A 23,141-nucleotide genomic window follows, 5' to 3' on the forward strand; every position below is an offset into this window, starting at 1 on the left:
TAAAGCTTGGGTGATAGCTTCCGTTTTTGAGGACTGGTTTGGTCACCACTTCATACTCGAAGTCGAACGTTATTGCAAGTCTAAACAGATTCCATTTAAAGTGATGCTTCTTATTGACAATGCACCCGGTTGCCCTCCTGCCTCCCTAATTAATTTTGACCCACGTGTGAAAGTTGTGTTTTTGCCTCCAAACACAACCAGCTTGCTTCAACCGATGGACCAGGGAGTCATCAAAACATTCAAGGCCTACTACACGGGGCGTTCGTTTGCACGTCTGAATGAAGCTATGAGACAAAATAGTGAAGATATCTGTTAAAGACTTTTGGAAACAATTCAATGTTTTAGATGCCATAAGAATCATTGAAGAATCTTGGGATGAAATTCACAAAAAAACATTGAATGATGTCTGGAAGTAACATTGTCCATATTTTTTTTCAAAACCGAGACGAAAACAACGCCAGAAACTGATCATGTTGCTCATGTGATAGAAGAAGTTGTTAATCTTGCCAGGCAATTAGATTTGGAAGTCAATATTGATGATGTCAACGAACTGTTGGATTCACATTGTCAGAAGCAGACAATGAATGAGCTCATAGAAATGCGTGAGCAAAACATCACTGAACTATCCGACACTTCAGACCCAGTTCCACCAAAAAACACATGACAATTGCAAGCTTGACAGAAGGTCTCAGCTCAATTGAAAAGGGCTTAAAAATTTTAGAAAACAGACTCCAACAAAGAACGCGTTATAGCTACAAAGCAAGGAATAAAAAAATTATTAGCTTGCTACAAAGAAATTCTGCGTGAAAAAAAAAGAAGGCGCTGTGTCGTCAGACCAATTTGTTAGATTTTATGAAGCCATCGACATCGAAATAACTTTTTTATGTAACCCATTTATTTTTTTAATACGTATTTTGTATTAATATGTATAAATAACTGCAATTTTATTAAATATTTTTCTTCTAAACTAGTGTTTTTGTTAGTCCTTGGTCCCAATTAAACAAACTTTATATGTATTTATATGCAAAGCTGTACCCCGACTTACACGAATTTGACTTAAGCGATTTTCGTCAGACCCACCTATCGCGTAATTTCGGGGTATTACTGTATATCAAACTATATACTGTACAATATTTTCATTTCCATTAATTACTTTTCTCTTAGTTTATCTTACAAATAAAATAAAATCTATAATAAATGTGTTATGCCTATTACTGTATTGTTAGACAAGGCTTTTGTTTTTATTATTTATTATTTTTGTTATTTTATTCATTTAAATTAATTTATTTTTGATGTTAATATTATACAGTCATACAGTAAATTCAGAAAAGTTCTGCTTCTTTGTGATTGATTGACCCACAGTCAGTATTTGAAAATATTCAAGTCCCCCCCATTATAAAACATTCTGATTTACTGGCCCAATCTGTTTGTGTGAATAGAATGGACCAGTAAATGATCAGAATCATTTGGCCTATAACAGAGGCCCATTCTCGTATTTGTTTTCCCAGTGCTTATTTCTTTTTATTATAATGTGATCATGTAAAGAATAAATAAATTATGTGAAATAATTTAAAACACTTCAATTTTTGTTCCTAAATGCAATTACTCTCCTCCTCAACCAGAATCTGTGTTCATATCCTGGCATGAGTTTGAATGAGAAGAAAGGACAAGGTAGTCCTAACTTCTTATAGTTTCTCTGATGTCATTAGCTATATTATAATTTAGATAAAGATTTAGACAATTTTGCAAGAAAATTAGTTACACAAAAACAAAATTTATGAAATTTAGGAGAGACAAGCAGAATTTAAGAGTGTAAATTAAATAACTAAAAATTGAAACAAGGTAAATTTTGTATATCAAAAAGAATTTTCAATGAAGGTGGAAGATTAGCCATGGAAATATACAACAGAATAAATAAGAATCAGGATAAAGTGTAGGAAGCCAATTAAAGAAATTCATTTGGAGCAAAATTGAAATTAGCCAAAGACACAATTTGTTGTTCATAACATAATTTTTTAAATCTCTTTTAATCTGTGGAGCTGAGAGCTGGATAAGGAATAAAAGAATTTCATCAAAAACTAGAATATTCAGAAATAAGGGTTGTAAGAAAAATAAATATAAGTAATTGATAGATATAGTAGCAAAACAAATTTACAAATGGGGAAATAAGAAAAAATCTAGGTAACTAATATCCAATCAAAGATAAGTGAAGCAAACTTAGGATGGTATGGACAAGTAGAAAGGATGGAAGAAGGGAGATTAAACTAAATAGAATCTGAAAGCAAAATTAGAGGCCGAGAAAGAGGAAGGTGGATCAGTGTCAAGCAAGTACAGTGGATCCCACTTTACAGTTCAAATCACTTTACGATGGACTCTTTAGTGATTGTATAAATGTGTTTAAATTAAATTATCAGCGGTCAATTTCAATCTCAGCTGAACATAATAGAATTATTTTTCATGTTCCAGATTACGAGAAATCTTTGGCAAGGGATGCAAAGAAAAACAGCAAAGAGTTCTTTACTTATGTAAACTCTAGAAGGAAGGGGATGAATCAGATTGCTCCACTTGATATCAATGGGTCAACTATTGATGATCCTGCTCAGGTAGCTAACAAACTGAATGAATATTTTGCATCGACATTCACACATGAGGAGTTATTCAGCGAGGGGAATGCCAGAGGTGTATTCAACTCTGGCAGTAAGCTAGAGAATCTTGTAATAACTGAGAGTAAAGTGGAGGAAAAATTGTTGAAGATAAACACAAGAAAGGCACCTGGGGTGGATGGGATCTATCCAGTTATATTAAAGGAGGCAGCAAAGGAAGTAAGCAAACCCTTAGCCATAATTATGAGAGCTTCCTTGGACTCAGGGGAAGTACCCATGGACTGGAGATGTGCAAATGTGACCCCAATCCACAAAGGAGGATCAAAGGGGGAGACAGATAATTACAGACCTGTTAGTTTAACTTCTGTTCCAGGGAAATTAGTGGAGGCACTGGTTAAAGAAGCATTGCAGGATCATCTAGACAAGACTTCAGTCATTGCTCAGACACAGCATGGTTTTGTTAAGGGGAAGTCTTGCCTGACCAATTTGATTGGATACTATGATGCAGTCACAAAAGAACTGGATGCAGGGAATAACTTTGATATTATATACTTGGATCTTAGAAAGGCTTTTGATACTGTTGCACATGGAAGACTGCTGCACAAATTGGAGCAGTGTGGCATTGTAGGCAAATTGCTGCTATTGATAAAGGGGTGGTTGAGGGGGAGAAGACAGAGAGTGGTAATCAATGGACACTGCTCATCGTGGACTAATGTTATTAGTGGAGTCCCTCAGGGTTCAGTATTGGGTCCATTATTGTTTTCTGTATTTATAAATGATATTGATGATGGCATATCAAGCTTAATGTCCAAGTTTGCAGACGATACGAAGGTTGGCAGGGTTGTCAAGGACACAACTGACACTATGCTGCTGCAACAGGATCTGGAAAGGTTGAGCAGATGGGCTGAGAGGTGGCAAATGAAGTTTAACATTGACAAATATAAAGTACTACATATGGGAAACAGCAACCCCAGAGCAATGTATCAACTCTGTGGTACTACACTGACAGTGGTAGAGAATGAAAGGGACTTGGGGGTGGTTGTGCAGGCAGATATGAAGTTTTCTGAGCAGTGCAGACGGGCTGCAAGAGTAGCTCATGGTGTATTGTCGATGATATATAGGAATTTTTCTAGCAGGGATAAGGAGGTGATTATTCCCTTGTATAAGGCAATGGTCAGACCACACCTAGAGTACTGTATACAGGTCGGAGGCCTCATTTCAAGAAGGATGTAGAGATGCTGGAATGAGTACAGAGAATGGCAACAAGATTAGTGAATGGAACAAAGGGGTGCTCTTACGAAGAAAGGCTTAAGTTTTGCAAATTACAGTGTCTGGAGACTAGGCACCGGCGAGGTGATCTGATAGAGGTGTATAAAGCCTTGAATGGTTTGAGCATGCTCAATGCTGATGGGATTCTTCCTCTTGCTCAGAATAATCACCTGAGAGGGCATAAATTCAAATTGAGAAAAGACAGATGTAGGATAGACGTGAGGAAATTTGCCTTTAGCCAGCGGGTGGTTGGTTGGTGGAATAAACTTCCATCCCTTGTCGTGGAAGTTGATAGCCGAAATAAGTTTAAGGCTCAGCTGGACAGGTATTTCAAACGAACAGAGGGGTGAAGTGGAAGTGGTTATTTTTTATTTATTTATTTTTTTTTTTTTTGGCTGATGCTGCATAAGCTTGCTTTCTTGCATCAAATGCCTCTACTAATGCTAATGTTTTTTGGTCTGCATACATACATACATATTGGCCCATGAAATATGCTTCTATATAGATATGGATTTGGGTAGTTCCCAAGGACTGTTAAAATAATAATTATCATACAGGTTCGATCCAAAGAGTCTGGTCAAATTATCATACAGGTCAATTAATGTGCTTGGCCTCAAATAAGGAGGTTGTGGGTTTGAGCTCTACTGCCATGAAAATCACACAGCCGATTGTGACTGTGGCACTGAAAAATCTAGCTGTCGTCAATAATTCAATATGTATGTAAAGTCATGATTAATTTGTAAACCATGTGGGCAACCCTTTTGGGCAATGGCCAAATGAAATTAATTTGAAATAAACCATAATTTTTTAGATACTTTCATATATATAAAGTTTTAAGATCCCTCCTAATTTATTATATGGTGTTTAAAAAAAATAAAACTCGTATTATAACTACTTTTATTTATCTATGTATGCTGTAATTCTCGTCATGAACCTTTTTTGTTATAATAATAAAAATGTATATTTTATTTTCCTTCTTTTTTTTTTTTTGTTTTTGTTTATTAAAAAATGTGTTAAATTAATCACATTAAAACAAAATAAATACAAAAGTTTTACGTATTTCATTTATTATACTATTTATAACCTGTGTTTAATACAAACCAGAATAAGTTTTAATAATAATTACTAGGGGGCTCTGCTCGCTTTGCTCGCCAACCCCTGTGCACACTTTTCTACATAATATGTAGAGGTAGACAGAATAAGTCATATCTTTTCTACGTAAAAGACACACTTGTCGAAATGCACTGATCGATATCTAATCTAATATATAAAAAAAAATAGAAAGTGTAAGAAAAAACTATAAAAAGTAAAATTGTGTGAATGTTGAGTGAACGAAAGTTATTATTAATTGCCTGTGCTGTCTTAGCCTCTTCACTGGACAGATTGATGGCTATGCAGGCCCTCAGGGGCCTCATGGTTATCCAAGCTGACACCATGCTGTAGTTTTCCCTAGCTGTGGTGTGGCATGCTGACACTGGCCTTTAGGGTAACCGCCAAGCCAGTGTGGGACAGAGCTGCAAAAAGCACACTCCACCATAGGATTCTCTTTCCCTATGTTCTTTTATTCCTACTACCTGGGGTAGTTTAGGCTCCTTCCCCTACCCCTACCCCCTTTTGCCTTGTGGCTCATCCTACCACCCAATTTCAACTCCCACCCTCTGGACCAGGATGGGCATCCTGTACCAGGGATCCCCATACTGTCTTCCCCCTTTTAAATCAGGTGTCTCAACACTGCCCTCTCTGTTCTCTACCCCTTTTATCCCACCCTCTTCCTATTTCCACATTATCTCCTTTCCAATAAAAATTCCCCCCCCCCCTTTTTTTGTGTGTTCTCTATGGATGCCTAGGCTATCCCAGGGTTCACCCCACCAGAGCTTTCTTCTCTCCTAATGTGTCCTGGCCCACTTCCCCATGGCAGTGATGGAAACTGCAGTTGTTAGTGGCTCTCCACAGCCCCCCCCCCCCCAGGCTAAGTGGCCAGAGGAACAACACAAGTACACAGCCCACGCTAATACAGTCCATTCCAGTTATTTGGGACACATCGGAACTAGTGCATTTTGGCCCGATTAAGTGGCTGCCCCAATTATCCGAAGTTTCACGTAAATAGTTGAAAACACAATGTAATCCCTCCCCCTTTACAATTAGGTCACTGTACAATCAAATCACGTTATGATGAATTCAACATAGTAAAGTACCATACACTATACGATGTGCAGTAAGTGCCGGTCATTACAATCACGTTTGTGAATTGAATTTTAATTCTATTAAACAGCGATTCTAATTAGCGAAAATAGGAGGAATATTATCCACAGGCTATAAAAGCAAAGATATACAGTATTAAGCACAAATTTACCCTTTATTACCTTACCAATTAAAAAATTAAACGATACGTGATAATCGGAAGAATATACGTGATAATCGGAAGAATATACGTGATAATCGGAATAATTAATACGTACCGTAATATGTACATACGAACTAGTTGACATTTCTGTTCACTGACATTTTTGGGTGGGGGTTAAAATTTAAAACAGTAAAAAGATAAGCAATCAATAACAAAGAACACGGCACACAAATTGCAAGTAACACATATGCGCAAGTGAGAATGGAGTAACGAGTTACAGAACTTTAAAAATAGGAATGAAGAGAAGATCTGAAAATTAATTTTTTTATATGATTGAAGATTTCATAGAAGTGTAAACATATTTCACCATAATAACTCACAGAATTCCAGCTGTCGGTGTTATCGCAAATTCAGTAAGATCGAGTTTACTGTCTGTTTATGATAGATTTTACTAACAGAAAAGCCCAATAAACTGGTGATGGCTAATTGTTTTATGGTTGTGACCTCCAGAATTTCGACCGAACCACGTGGTACCGTCGGAGACAATTGTAGGGTAATCTCCAGTGCTGCGGTCTCCTGCCCCGATTAAACGGCATGCTGTCCCAATTAAGCAAAGTAAATCCTAGCTATTTTCTTGATTGGTTCCTGTTTTTTAAGATTTGCCCCAAATAACCGGAATCCACTGTACTTCACAAAACACACACTAACATGCATCCTGGCCTTATGCAGAGTATTGTATTCTACATAGAGTAAAAACGTGGAGTTGGGGGAGACCCCCATGCCTCCAGACAAAAAAAAACAATATGTCGCTGTGATTGACATCTAATCAGGAAATGACCTATATAATTATTTACCTGTGCATTTGTAGTGCACGACATTTTCAATGTCGAATAAATATCACTAGGTAATTATTTACTTGCATTCACATAGGTCACTTAAGAAAAGGCCTTTTGCTTTGGGTTCCTATAATGCATGAGGAGTATTGTTGCATCCGAAAGAGCAGGACTAAAATATTTAACTGAAATATTACAAACTATACTAATATTTAAAATATTTACAAAATACTAAACCATTTACAAATACAGTACACAATATTTATTAATATACAAAAAACGTTACAATGGAACATCAAACCGTTAGACAGCGAAACGTGTGCATGAGGTTGGTGAACATTATGGAGGCAGTTGTCAATAATTAATTGCATTTGCAGTGACGTAATTGCCTCACTTTCTTCTCCCATTGGCTCGAATAAATATCACTAGGAGGAAAACGTTTTTAATGTATAGAGAGATAATTCATATTTGAAGTCTAATATGATATTGAATCTGTTTACCATTGAGATAACTTGATGGTATCAGATGTTTATTGTATATTTTATATAAAGTGACAAAATGATTACAAAAAATTTCATGGGTTTCTTCACAGCTTATCAAGGAATGTAAAGAAGTACTGAGAGCTGGTATCCAGATCAGACAACAGTATTTCAACTTGGCTCAAGCAGTTTTGGGTGAAGGAGGAAGCGATGTAATTGAAGCTGAACTGGATACATTTGATGAGGATCTAAAAATGATGTTAGAGGTAAAAATAAAATAGCATTTTGGATTAACCAAAATGAGATAGTGATTAACAAAATAAACGTGGTTATTATTTCTTAAGATATTTTGTATTTATTGGGGTTAAAAATTACTTACATTTGACATCTCTAAAGGACATGTATGAAAAAAAAAATATAGAGGAAAAATTGTGCTGCGTATATTTTTTTGTATGGGTGTGTGTTCACTTGCTCATTTTCATGTTGTGTGGTGGTGGCTGAAAGACACTGTAGTAACTCAGGGAACCCTTGTTGCTTGAAACAGCCAACTGCAGCCCTGATTGAAGAGAAGTTTAGGAATTCCTCCAATCTGATGGCATTTGAATACAGATCTCTCTCTCTCTCTCTCTCTCTCTCTCTCTCTCTCTCTCTCTCTCTCTCTCTCTGCAAATGAGTGATAAGTGGCAAAACCATATAGGGGATACAGAAAAATAAAATTAATTTTTTTGAAGGAATGATATATATACATTTGAAATTAAATTTTTTTTCAGGAATTTCTGGTCTGTGAGTTAAATGCTTTCTTTTCTCTTCACAATGTTTTTATTTAGTAAAAAAATTGAAGAGAAAATGTATTTTGTATTTAGCTTTTGTTGTTTTTTGTTGTTGTTTTTTGTATTTATAAATGATATTGATGATGGTATATCAAGCTTAATATCCAAGTTTGCAAACAGTACAAGGGTGGCAGGGTTGTTAAGGGCACTAATGACAGTATGCTGCTGGAACAGGATCTAGAAAGGTTGAGCAGATGGGCTTAGTGGTGACAAATGAAGTTTATCATTGACAAATATAAAGTACTACGTATGGGAAGTAGTAACCCCAGAGCAACGTATCAACTCTGTGGTACTGCACTGACAGTGGTAGGAGGATGAAAAGGACCTGGGGGTAATTGTGCAGGCATATAGGAAGTTTTCTGAGCAGTGCAGACAGTCTGCAAGAGTAGCTCATCGTGTCTTGTGAATGATATACAGGAATTTTTCTAGCAGGGATAAGGAGGTTGTTGTTGTTTGGTTTTTAGGAGCATTAGCAACTAAGGCCATATTGCTCCGTGGATATGCAGTGGTCATTCCCTGACCTTTCCGCATCTTCCGTATTTGGTGGTCACAGTCTTGAACCGCGGTCTAATCAAGAAGCATTTGCTACACACTACTGCTCCTGGCTACGGAGGTGCCAGAATAAGGAGGTGATTATCCCCTTGTATAAGGCAATGGTCAGGCCACACCTTGAGTACTGTATACAGGTCTGGAGGCCTCATTTTAAGAAGGATGTAGAGCTGTTGGAATGAGTACAGAGAAGGGCAACAAGATTAGTGAATGGAACGACGGGTTGCTCTTAAGAAGAAAGGCTTAAGTTTTGCAGATTACAGTGTCTGGAGACTAGGCATCTGCGAGGTGATCTGATTGAGGTGTGTAAAGCCTTGAATGGTTTGAGCATGCTCAGTGCTGATGGGATTCTTCCTCTTGCTCAGAATAATCACCTGAGAGGGCATAGCTTCAAATTGAGGAAAGACAGTTGTAGGATAGATGTGCAGAAGTTTGCCTTTAGCCAGCGAGTAGTTGATTGGTGGAACAGATTTCCATCTTTTGTTGTGGAAGTTGATAGCTAAATAAATTTAAAGCTGAGCTGGACATGTATTTGAAAGAATGGATGGTGAAATGGGAGCTGGTTTTTTTTTTTTTTTTTTGGCTGATGCGCCATTAGCTTGCTTTCTTGTATCATATGCCTCTACTAATTCTAATGTTCCAGTTTATACAATAACTGAAATTCAAATGAACTATGCAGAAGCCTCAGATATCTTAGGAACATCTGTGTGAAGATGGCTAACCAGGTTTGTTAAACATGATTTTCCCTTAACAGAACTATGTTGTGTGTCCTTTAGAAAGCCATTTCTGTCTAAATGTCCTTGGATTCTTGGATTGCACTCTTTAATAATTGCCTTCAAGCATTTCCTAATTTACTCTTAGAACTGCCATTGTGTATTGGCATTATATTGGCACTTCCACAGTACACAGGAATCTCCCCGTAGTCCACCGATTCCCTTATAAATAACCTTAGTGATTCAATGCATTGTTTTATGTCTCCTTCCCAATTTCCATGTATATGCAATCAATTTCAGATGATTAGGCTCAAAAGTTTTGCATTTAAACTTGAAATTTTTCTAATGAATAATCATCCATAATTTTTAAATTACTAATTTCATGTATCTCATCTCAACCTCACTCATACAGTCTTTTCTCACCACGAAGGGTCTTTCTTCTGTAAAGATCAATCCCATTCAACTCATCAAGAACATCTGGGTTATCAGAGATTTGAAATACTCATCACACAAGGGTTTGATCTGATTAATTTTCTTTATCTTTCTATTTACATATACATGAAAAATTCCTTATCCATTTTCTTTGGTTTCTTAGCCAGTGCCAGTCTCACCTTAATAGTACCTCTGGTACTATTACAGATCAACCTGTAGCTGTTGTAGGCTTCAGTATTTTTCATCACTAACTTTTTCATACCATCTTTTTCTACCTTATTAAACTGGCCAGCTCTGTATTCATCCATCTTGGCATCCTCCTGGTGCTATATTTTCTTATGGTATATGTGTGTTCATGGCTTCTATTATTGCTTTAAAAAATTCCCTCTGCATTCTCTCAACATAACTCTCAAGATAGCCCCAAGGTTTATACAGGGGGTCTCAAAAATATTGGTACAAACGTTTAGGGGAGGTAGGTAACATCTAAAGGAATGTGAATCGCATAGGAACCCATAACCGGAAACATCAGGGGAAAGTAGTAGCAGAGGCACAAGAAGCAGAAATAACACAAGACAGTAATTAGTGGCAAACATTTATTTGACATAATATTAACAACGTAGTACGAGATAGATGCATTTCATAATGTTACAACAGATGCTCGAAGGTTCCACCATGAGACGTGATGCATGTGTGACACCGACGCAGCATGGATTGGCGGACACGGTCCAACACACCTGGAGTTTCTTTGACAGTAGCAGCAGCAGTGCAGACGAGTCTCGCCATGAGATCCATTTCCGTCTCCACAGGAGATTCATACACGATAGATTTGAGGGCCGCCCCCACAGAAAGAAATCAAGGCTCGAGAAATCAGGTGAGCGTGGGGGCCAGGCAACGGGTCCACCACAACCAATCCATCGATGCCCAAAACGCCTGTTGAAATGGTCAAGAACACACCTTCCATAATGGGCAGGTGCCCCGTCATGTTGAAACAAATGTTGCATCTCACATTTGCTGGAACATCGTCAAGTAACCCTGGTAGAACTTGTTCAAGAAAGATCCGATATTTAGCGGAGTTCATGCGGGATGGTAACAGGCATGGGCCGACTAAGCAGTCACCGACCATACCTGCCCACACATTTATTGTGAATTTATTTATTTATTCCGCATGGGGTGCACACCGTGTGGGTTGTCGTGAGTCTACACATGAGCATTGTGCTGATTGAATAAGCCTTCCCGAGTGAAATAAGCCTCATCCGTGAACAAAACATAGGCTGGAAAATTCAAGTCTTTAACACTTTCTTGGAGAAACTACTGTGCAAAAGCCACACATTCAGGATGATCTTGGGGGAGCAGTAACTGAACCCTTTGGAGATTAAAGGGGTGTAAGGAATCGTCGTGCCAGACACGCTGTACACTGCATAAGGTATGTTCATGTCAGGCGGCACCTGGGATTTCTCCCATGTACGCTGCAGCGAACACTCCTTAGGCAGAGGCAACGGCACGTGTGTTGGTAGTAGGATTATTCTGGACAGCATTCAACACACTTTCTTCCATGGCGGGAGTTCGCGTTGAATGTGGTCTGCCTGCACTACTCCTGTTACCTCTAATTGACCCATAATCGCACAAATTTTGATGCACACACGCAAACAAACGGTGGTCCTGTACATGTCTGTCTGGGAAGTGTTCTCCATAAATTCGTTGAGTGGTTCGTCCATTGCCCTCTGCTAATCCATATGCTAGGTGCATGTCTGCCAGCTCACAGTTCGTATATTGATGCATGCTCTTCATGCGGCGACTACTGCTTGAATGAGTAAACCAGAAATTTTCCCTCTCGCAAACTGATGAACAGTGCAGTGTACCGACTTATGGTGACATTTCCGGTTATGGGTTCCTATGCGATTCACATTCCTTTAGGTGTTACCTACCTCCCCTAAACATTTGTACCAATATTTTGGAGACACCCTGTATATAAGGAGGGGGGTCCAAATTTTTGTTTAAAATTTGTTTTACTTTAATTTCTGTAAATTTTATTTCAGTTATTTTGTGAAATTAATTTCTAAAATATTATGTAAATTTTTAATTCTTAACTTTTCTAAAATATATATCTGTTAAGTTAAATTATTTCTGGTAACATCAGTAGCTTAATTTTAATGTCACCAGTGGATAAAATTTTGGTAACAGTTCAACTTCTATAACACTTTGTTAATTTAAATTCTGTAACATATTGTAAATTTAAAATTTTGTAATCTTTCTTAAGTTCAAAATTTACCTAAATAATAGTTGCTACAAGATCCACTTTCAGTACATCATCCAAGAATGCTATGACTTCAGATAGAAACGCCCACATGCATTCGCAGTGCAAGTCATGAATTTGTTGCTTGTATAACCTGTATCATGTATTTTAAGATCGGTCTAGTATCCAAACAAAGCTCAACTGATGATTCTTTTCTTTTCTTTGTACCAGATGTAAGGAGTATACAGATCTAAAATTAAAACTTAAATACATTACTAGAAAAATTGGAGTTGCTGAAGAAACAGGTGCTTGCCTGAAAACAAATAACTAGGAGTTCATCAAGGGCTCTATCTTGTGACCTGCAAAGTGATGCACCCTCAATTCAGATCCTAGAACAGAATAGTAACTACATGCATCTGGTTCAAGAAGATTGGTTTATTGGGAGACTGTTATTAGGGAAATGGGTAGCATTTTTTGTAATAAAAATGGGTGGACCAAAACTAGAGTGTGTTTGCTGGAAGTAGTAATTGTTGATGTTACCAACAGATTGATGGTCAGATTTTAAGGAGGCAAAGAGAGCATTATTATTCATGTGGGGATTAATGATATTAAACAAACATGTCCTGAAGATTCGTTGGATAAATATAGAACCATGTTAAAAAAAAATGCCACGAATCACAGTGTGTATGTGTCTGCAATTCTGCCCAGACACGATAGGAGGGATTATATGCTGAAAGCCTTATGGATTACTTCAAGACTTGAGGGACTGAAGCTTTGGGTGGAGGCAGGAGTTTATTAGCATGGCCCACACTTGTAGGTAGAAGGAATCTGTTTTATAGACTGTATTCATTTGAACAAAGATTCAGCAAGAGTTTTGCCACTGTCACTGGGGATTCCCTAAGGGTTCAAGGAACTGCTAGTTGAGAGGAGGGGGAGAAGAGTAATATAGACACTTGTATATCTGAGATTATGGGCCAAAGTTATGCTTACACATTTCTCAAGAATTCTTGATGGTTGCCACAATAGCTGATGTTGGCAAGATTTCAAACAATATGGCAGTGTTTCAAATGAGTGGGAAGATAAAGCTAGGGAAGCAAGCCTTAATAACTGCAGGGGTTATGTCAATGTAGTAAACTTTAGAAGAATTCTTAGTCTCAAATATGTCTGCAGTAATGTCAGGTGTATTTTCAATAAAATGGGTGAATTTGGACTTCTGGTTAGGACAACTAATGCTGACATAATAGGTCTAACAGAAATGTGGTGATTACAAGTTCCACTATGATTATTGATGCTTTCGCACTATACTTATACATAGTTCCTCTATGTTATGTATAATGTATTTATGAAAGATACAAAGTGTAGTGGCATCATGCTTCTTATCAAAGCACAAAAGGAGACTTTTGCTGAGTCAAAAGTCTCACCTCCCAGCAAAGAATCTGTGTGGTGTGAGTTGGTTTTAAGCAAAGGTAAAATGAGAGTGGGAGTAATCTACAAACCAGAGGATTGTGAAGAGTATGATGAAAAGACTTTCATCACACTTCACAATTTCACAGAAGTTGCCCATTTCATCCACATACAAATGGAATTGGCAAGCAACTGTGAATAGGTGATTTCAATCGGCAACTAATTTATTGGGAGAAGTGTGGGGGGTGGGACTCACCAAAATTTGTTTTCCATGGTGTTAACCATGGGAAACAATTTTTAAATAAACTAGGTTGTTATTTATACTGGCATATTATAGAAAGTACTAGAACTGGAAATAGTCTAGACCAGGGTTTCTCAACCGGGTTCTGTGCAATGTCACTAGGGGTTCTGCGAACGATCGTGATTGAAAAAAAAAATAAACATTGTTTTCTGAACTTCGCATGCTAGCGCTTGCAGTGATGGACAGTGACTGAGCAGCCTCATTGGCAATTTCATTAGAAGTCTTTCAGCCCGTGTGACATTGTGTTTTGGGTTGGGGTGCCACCAGCCAGAGGTCTTTCATCCCTGTATGGCAGTGTGCAGTAGGACCGTGCTCATTTGGTTGAGTCCATTCTCAGTTTTTGAGAATTTTCACTTGTATAGCCTGATGTCATCAGTAAGGAAATGTTTTTCTAAAGTCTTGTATGAAATTATCTTAGGCTGTATTTTTATTCATATTGCTCTGGCTTAGGGTTTTAGTAGCTTTACTATTCAACATTGTCAATAAATTTTCACATTGTAAATAACATTAATTAAAATCAATTTACAACTTTTATTTAAATTAAATATGCTGAGCCTTTAGAAAAATTAAATCCCATTTCAGCTTAAGCCGATTATATGATAGAAATTTATTATGTTTGCCTTATGAGTTTTTAAAATTTATGAAAAGGAAAGAAAGATTAATTTCAAGAAAGGTAAGCTAAGCTTAACCATCTGTTTGTTTTTTTTTTTCAAGAAAGGTTGACTAAAAAGCCATTTTTAGTTTTAAATAGAGAAAAAAGTACTTTTGCACATACCATACCTCACTAGCATTTGTATAGTATAAATTTGTGATAAGACTTTTAGGCCTACTCAGATAAAGTAAAAGAATCAAGTAGGAAATTTTAAAAAAATGGAAAAACCTGAAGTTTCCTCTACCTACACTACTGACTTGCATTAGAGGTGATATCCTTTGTGGGGAGGGGAACCACACAAAAGGAGTAGGCTAATAAGTTGGCCAAAATAAACAAATCCACAGAAAAATATCATTCTTTACTCAAAAGAGCATTGACAATTATTATTGGATTATTATATCTACATACTGATCATGTTAATGTACTGTGAGCTGTAGATATAATAATTTCTATAAAAGTGTTCCCTGAGACCTGAAAATTATTTCAAGGATTCTTCCATGGTAATGAGAATGAGAAAGGCTGGTCTAGATGTTATCATCACACGTGAATCAGATGGCATCATAGGGCTTACAATACAGGAACCATTGACCAGTAGTGATGACGAAGTTGTTGTTTGAAGATGAAGAAAGATGTTGCAGTAGTTAAAGTTAAAGGCAAATTTCACAATAGGGGACTATGGCAGTTTAAGGTGTCACATGGAATCTACGAATTGGGAGGATTGCAGAGGGAGGACAAATACAATAGAATTATAGAATGCCTTTAAAGCAATAATCACAGAAGCCATGAATGCATATATACCATTAAGAAAATATTGCATGAGGGATTGCTGGGATAGATGGATATGGAGCTGGCCAGTCCAATACAGCTGAAAAAGATAACATGGGAAAGTTACAGAGTGATGAAAACTTATTCCACAGAGGCTTACAACAGCTATTAATTAATCTGTAGTCTACCACAGAAAAGGTTAAGGAGACCAGGGGAGAGTATGAGAAAGCACTGGCTCAGAGTGCAAAGATGGGAATGAGGAATTGTTCATGTATATAAATACAAAGAAGAAAACTAATCAGCTCAGGGACCCTTTGTGGACTGGGTGTGGAAGAGGTAATCCAGCTGATGTTGCTGATGAATTAAATAGGTATTTCCCATTGTTCTTTACTGATAAAAGACCCTTCGTATTGAGGAGAGACTGTGTGAGTGAGACAGACATGTGAAATTAGTGATTTCAAAATTACAGATGACTGTTTATTAGAAAAATTTTCAAGCACCTAAAGGCAAGTAAGCCTCTTGGAGTTGATGGCACGTACCCAGTAATTTTGAGGAAGGCAGCCAGAGTCCATTGATCCATTGAGGTTAATCATGAAGACATCATCAGACCCAGGAGAGATTCCTTTGGATTGGAGAAGTGCCAACACATAAAGGTGGTTCCAAGAGTGAAATTGGTAACTACAGCTTGGTTAGTCTGACTTCAGTGGTGGGCAAAATCTTGGAGGTAATAATTAAGAGTTCAATCCAGGGACATTTTGAAATAGCGTTCTGAAAGACATAACATGTTTTGTTACAGGAAAATCATGTTTAACTAACTTGGTGAGCTATTTTGATATAGTTACTCATGAGTTGAATATAGGGAACAATTTCAACATAGCTTTATTTGGAATTTAGCAAGGCATTTGATGCATTCCCTCATGAGAGGTTACTGTATACTCTGGAACTTGTTGGGATTACTGGAAAGATTCTAAGATGGATCACAGGATGGCTGCAGAGCAGAAGGGAAGAGGGTTGTGATTAATAGATATTCTTCATATTGGTGTTAATGTCAGAAGTGGGGCTGCCCTTAGGATTGGTTCTTGGACCACTTTTTTGTTTCTGATTTTCATAAACAACATTGGCGAATGGATAGCGGGTATGATGTAAAAATTTGCAGACAATGTAAAGATTGGGAGAATCATTATTAATCAGTGCTAAGAAGTGCTCCTTCAGGATAACTTGAACAAGCAATGCTCAGAAAAGTGGCAACTGTATTTTAATGCAGCAGTATGCAAGGTTTTAAACTTGGGGAATAGCAACTTATACGCTTTGTGGGATTGAATTAAAAACAGTAGAGGAAGGAAGGGATGTGGGAGAGTTAGATATGGGCAGATATGAAGTTCTCTGAGCAGTATAAATAGGCAACCAAGAAAGCCCATGGTGTCCTATTGAATAATATCCTATAGAGATAAGGAGGTCATAATCCCACTATATAAGGCAATTGTAAGACCGTATTTGGGATCTCTGTCCAGGTATTGAGACCTCATCTGAAAAAAAAAAAAAAAAAAAAAAAAAAGACATTGAACAGCTCACATGGTGAGATTTCCAAAAGGATGACTGTTGTATGAAAGACTTTGATTATTTAGGCTACAGAGCTTGGCAATCTGGCACCTTAGAGGGTACTTGATTGAAGTATATAATTCTCTAAGATAGGTTAGTAAAATGACTGAAGCAGAATTTTGACTGCTGTAAAGAATTCTAGAACTAGGTGTGATAAATTCAAATTACAGGGGAAGAGGGTTAAACTAGGTTGTAGGAAGTTTTTTCTTTTAGCAGTGAATTGTTGATAACTGAATAGTTAACTACATGAGGAGGGAAGCACAGTTTATTTTATTTATTCATTTATTTATTTTTTTTTTTTGGCAGTGCAGCAAAAGCCTATGGCTTCCTTGCAGTATAGTGCAAGGAAACCACAGGCTAATACTAATAGAAACAAGAAAACCATAATTTTAGTTTTACTCTGTCTCCAAATTTTCTCAAAGATAATTCTATGGATATAATTGTAGTTTCCTACATTGATGGTTCCGTCTCTGGCAATTATTATTCTTTTTTTTTTCATTAGTTTCCATTGCTCCTTTATTAGAGAACTCTCTATTTCATTCTTTTTTTTTTTTTTTTTTTAGTTGTAATTTCATCAGCAAACTTTTCCATCTTATATTTTTCCTTCATTCCTGTATAACTCAGCCGGATAATACTTCCTATCAGGAAGTATTATCCGAGAAATATTATTATTACTCTGAGTTTTTCTTTTAAAACTAGATTAAAATAAAGTTAAACTTCATTTTAATCTAATTTTAAATGCTTTTGCCACATTTTTCTTATGCTGCATTCTTACTTCTAGAATAAATTAGTTTATAATATTCTTCAGTTACAGCTCATCTGTATTCATCCTCTTGTTTTTTTATGAAACTGCTTGCTATAATGATATAATTTCTTTGCTAATTTTGTTTCTTTTAATTTTTGTAATTTTGATGATGCTTATCTTAATGATTATTCTAGCAGCATATTTAGCAGTGTGTCCCTCTGCTGGCCTGACAAGTTCAGTGAGATACCTTGATGGCCTGGGCATTGCCCCAACTGTTGTGAGTTTTATGTTGAGACAGAGAAGGTGCAGAGAAGGGCAACAAGATTGGTGAGGGAAACAAAGGGGTCCTCTTACCAAGAGAGGCTTAAGTTCTGCAGATTTCAGTGGCTGGAGACTACGCACCAGCAAGATGATCTAATTGAGGTGTATAAGGCCTTGAATGGGTTGAGCATTCTGAATTCTGATGGGATTCTTGGGCTGATGCTGCATAAGCTCATATGCTTGCTTTCTTGCATCACATGCCTCTATTACTATTGTCTTGAGGTTTCAGGCTATAATGTATCCAGTTTGGACAGCTTAGTCTCATATTGAAAGTCCAACCTCATTCATCTATTTAGCCATATAACTCACTTCTTACTAACATTGTTAGTTTCCATGGCAGCTTAGTCTTAGTCAGCATATACATCAGCATCTGCTACTTGTTTGGAGAGGTCTGGGTTTGATTCTCTCGCATCAGTGACTGAAGGAATTTTTAAAGTTCTCATCAATCGAGGCTGTAGTCAGTTGATCTTAGGTGGAGGGAGTATGGCTCCCCTACCTGTGAATTACTTTGGATTTTTCAGCCCACATAATGTGTAAATCACTCTGTGAATACATGCTTCTGCAGACAAAATATATCAAAATATATCATAGCGATATGAGTAACAAGCTTTAACACCATTTTAAAAAATAATGAAATGATAAAATAACATGTTGCGCCACGAGAAAGTGAGGAATGGATATTGGCTGTGGACCCCATCTAGTTCCCATAAGCCTAGCTTAGATGTAGGGTCTCCTCCTGATTAGATAGCCACTAACCCTTCAGTAACCTATTGAGGAAACTGATATATTCAAGTCTGTATTACATTTATTTTACTTGTGTGACATTAAATATAGCATGAAAGTATAATGATTGTTTTCCAGCATCATATTGTTTGTCTTTTCTGACTTTAAATATTATTGGGTCTTTAAGGGAAAACTGGTCCTGTGTGCTGTTACTGCCTTTCCTGTGGAATAATTTTCCTTTCTTATTTTACTTTAAATGGATATTAGGGATGATGAAATTGGTATTTTAAGATTTAGAAGCGGGATGGCATAGTTAATTTTTATAAAAATGGGCTGATTGTGAGTGAAATTTTTATAATACACAATGGTGTAAACTCTTGCTTTCTTCACATATTAGGTCAAGACAATAATCTTGATTTTTATTTATGTATATGTTATTTGATACCTTCATAACCCGTAAGTAATTTTCTCCATGAATTAGACACTGTGATTTTTGAAGTGGAAGATTTGCTAAGTTTATAATAATTTTACTTGGAGGACTCTTAGCTTTAGAGATAAAAATTTTGAATTTTCATAACTGTCATGTAAATAAAAAAAAACTTTATGTAAGTGACAGAATTTGAGAATTACAATAAAGGAGAACTAATACTCATCTGTTTCCTATTGGTAATGGCCTACTAACAGGGGGACAACAGAGTTGCTGAAAAAATTTCTAGCATCATATCCTAAGCCAAAAAAAAAAAAAAAAAAAAAAAAGTTTATGACATTTAGTTGAATTATAAAGTAACAGTCAGTTGTAATTAGGAATAATCAGTAAATGACTTGCATTACAAAATCTTATTATCAACAAATGATCAATTATATCATATTGTGAGTTTGTGTTATTGAGAAACATGCTCCCTGGTATGTAGCAGCAAAATTTTCTACGGTCATATATAATTAACAAGTGCTAAAAAAATAGCACTTAGTGAAGTGTGAGTGAAGTAATTTATGAAGTAATTTATCATTTACTGTTTGTACAGTGGTGCTCAAAAGATTATCACCTTATTTTTTAGGTTTTTTGTCTTTGTTACTGGTAGCTAATATTTTATAAATAGCTGAAAGAACATAAGTAATAACAATACATATATGAAATTACTAACGTACAAGTTAGTGCAATTGCATCATTTCTGTACGTAGCCAACTACTCAAGTAGTTATAATTGGCATCCTTAAGTATATCTCATATTGTGAATACCTTCACAACGAGTTGCCATGACTACTCTGTAATCTAAATTACCCCACACTATCAGACATCTCTCATATTGTGTAGTTAAACTTCGCAATGGGGTTGTCATCATTGCACCACCACCAGGGTATCTGCTCACCCACAGATGAGGAGCCAATAAGATCCAAAACAGTGCCATATAGGCAATAGTATCTGCTGAGAATAGATAACAGTAGTTTTCTGCTGTGGTGAAACGTTACTTATTCAAGGTAGTGCAATATTATGGTAACTCATTGTGTGAAGGTAGTAACGATATGAGATATACTTAAGGATGCCAATTTGTAACTCCTTAAGTTGTTGGCTACGTAATGATGCAATTGCACTAACTTGTATGTTAGTAAACTTCTTTCGTAACCTGAGGCTTTAGCTCTAAACTATTCTGTAATATACGAAATTATTAATTGCAGAAAAATTTACTTTTATGCCTTATGGGTAAATATACAATTAAGTACTTTTCTCCAAAATAACAGCATGTTGCTTATGGTTTATATAATAACAAAAATTGTATGAAAGTAGTGATTCCCCCCCCCCCCCACCATTATTTTGCTCATACTAGGATGACAAGCAGCTACATAACCAAAAAATACAACAAAATGCCCACTAATATTTCATTGGCCCCTTGCTTTGATGACTGCTGCACATCGTCGCACAAATTAATGTCTCCCGCATCTCTCTTTAAGTATTTTTGTTTTCTTTTGCATTACTGAAACACCCATTTTGTTCCAACAATTTTCAAATGCATCAAGGTCTGAATGTTCCCAGGACATTTTATTGTGTGAATTGATTTATCCTTCAACCATTTTTACATCTGTGAACAGTAAAAGACAGTGAAATAAATTACATTTATTTAAGCAAGAGTGCGCGTTTAATAAATTTAAAACTTTTGCTAATTTTATAAAATAGTACTTACGGTTTCTGCTTTATGATGTGGAGCAGAGTTGTCCTGAAAATGTGCAATTGCCATTCCCGCAATCTCTAATTGTGGGAAGTAATTTTGTCTCAAGGGTGTCTTTCTATGTACTACTTCCTCAGCGTTCACTGTACCCTTCACAAATTCAAGATGACCAACTCCTCTTATGTGAAAAACAGCCCCATGAAATTCTTTGTCTAACAGTCTGTTGGCTATCCAAACCATGCAAGTTATTTTGATGCATCAGAGAAAATAACACATTTCCACTGATTCTCAGATCAACTAGCATGCCCCTTTGCCCACTTTAGATGCTGGGATTTCAATTTTTGCATCAAAAGTGTTTTTTTCTTGGGTGGCTTACTACTAATCCTGATGAAAAAAGGTGTGTAGTTGCCTTTACTCCTGTATTCTCTTCCCATGGTGTTTTGAGATCTGTCAATAAGGACCTTCTATTTTGGACACAGACCGACAGACCAGAAACTTGTCGTGCGCTGCAGAAGATATTCATAGATGTCCACTTTCTTTCTTTTTGTTTAGACTTTCAGCTTCTGATAATTTCATAATAAACATGCACTATTGACCGATTACATGAATCCTTTTAGCTATTTCATGCATAGAATGTCCCTCTACATTCATGAGCAGCAGCAACACTTTTTTTCTTCTGTGTTGTACTGGGCTCATGCATATGAATAAGAGTTCAAGGGAGTACATTGAACCATTGGGGTTGAGTATGAGGGCATCTTTAGACTCAGGAGATTTCTTTGGATTAGAGAAGTGCCACTGTATTGTCAATACATAAAAGTAGTTTTAAGTGAAGTTGGTAACTACAGACCAGTTAGTCTGACTTCAGTGGTAGAAAAAATCTCAGAGGCAATGATTGAGTGTAATCCAGGGACATTGATAGATATGGTATTCCAAAGGACACACAACATAGCTTTGTAAATCATGCTTAACTAACTTAGTAGACTATTTTGACACAGTTACTCATGAGCTGGAATTAGGGAATAATTTTGACATAGTTTATTTGGATTTTAGCAAAACATTTGACTCAGTCCCTCACAAAAGGTTCTTGTATAAGGTTGAACAGGTTGGGATTACTGATAAGATTCTAAGATGGGTGGCTGCAGAGCAAAAGGCAGAGGGTTGTGATTAATAGTTATTCTTCAGATTGGTGTCATGTCAGGAGCAGGATCCCTCAAGGATCAGTTCTTGGACCGCTGTAGTTTCTCATTTTCATAAAAGACATCAACGAAGGGATAGGAGTCGTGATGTCAAAATTTCCAGATGGTGAAAAGATTGGCGAGTCATTAATGATCAGTGCCAGCAGCGCTCCTTCAGGATGACTTGAAGACTTCAAAGATGGCCAGAGAAGTGGCAGCTATGTTTTAATGCTTCTAAATGCAAGGTCTTACATTTGGGAAAGAGCAACCCACAAATGAATTATACACTTGGTAGGGTTGAATTAAAAACAGTGGAGGAGGAAAGGGATCTGGGCATTACAATATGGGTAGATATGAAGTTTTCTGAACAGTATAAACAGGCAGTCAGGAAAGCCCATGATGTCCTATTGGTGAGTTATCGAACATTATCCTGTAGGGATAGGGAAGGCGTAATCCATTGTTGTTATTGTTATTTGGTTTTTAGGAGCATTAGCAACTAAGGCCATATTGCTCTGGGGATATGCGGTGGTCATTCCCTGACCTCTCCACATCCTCCGTATTGGGTGGTCACGAACTCTCACCCCAGTCTAATCAAGAAGCGTGTGCCACGCATGCTGCTCCTGCCCACCTGGCTACGTAATCCATTGTATAAAACAATTGGGGTTTTATTGGCGCATTAGCGACTAAGGCTATAATGTGCATAAAGCAATTGTAAGACTACATTTGGAATACTGGGTCTTCCAATTTGGTAAGCATGGAGACCTCATCTGAAAAAAGATATTGAGCTTCTTGAAAGGGCCCAAAGACAGGCAACTCAAATGGTGAAATTGGCAGAAAGACGACTGTATGAGGAAAGACCCTGATTATGTGGGCTGCGGAGCTTGGCAATCAGGCACCTCAGAGTTGACCTGATTGAGGTTTTATAAGGCTCTGAGAGGGATTAGTAAAACGAATGAAGGTGGAATTCTCATGGTTATAAAGAATTCAGAACTAGGGGTCATAAATTCAAA

General features: G+C 36.9%; 1 protein-coding gene across 1 annotated transcript in view; it reads left to right on the forward strand.

Annotated features, from left to right (window-relative positions):
- Positions 1 to 23,141, forward strand: part of LOC150091336 (mitogen-activated protein kinase kinase kinase 4-like) — a 350,375-nt gene that overhangs the window by 78,255 nt on the left and 248,979 nt on the right. Inside the window, exon 7 of the mRNA XM_090390030.1 lies at positions 7,642 to 7,794. Coding sequence (XP_090246156.1) covers positions 7,642 to 7,794 — 153 coding nt within the window. The remainder of the gene's footprint in view (positions 1 to 7,641; positions 7,795 to 23,141) is intronic.

This window comes from Mastigoproctus giganteus, chromosome 1, assembly GCF_048544385.1.
Source record: "Mastigoproctus giganteus isolate SK-2022 chromosome 1, ASM4854438v1, whole genome shotgun sequence".
Taxonomy (NCBI): domain Eukaryota; kingdom Metazoa; phylum Arthropoda; class Arachnida; order Uropygi; family Thelyphonidae; genus Mastigoproctus; species Mastigoproctus giganteus.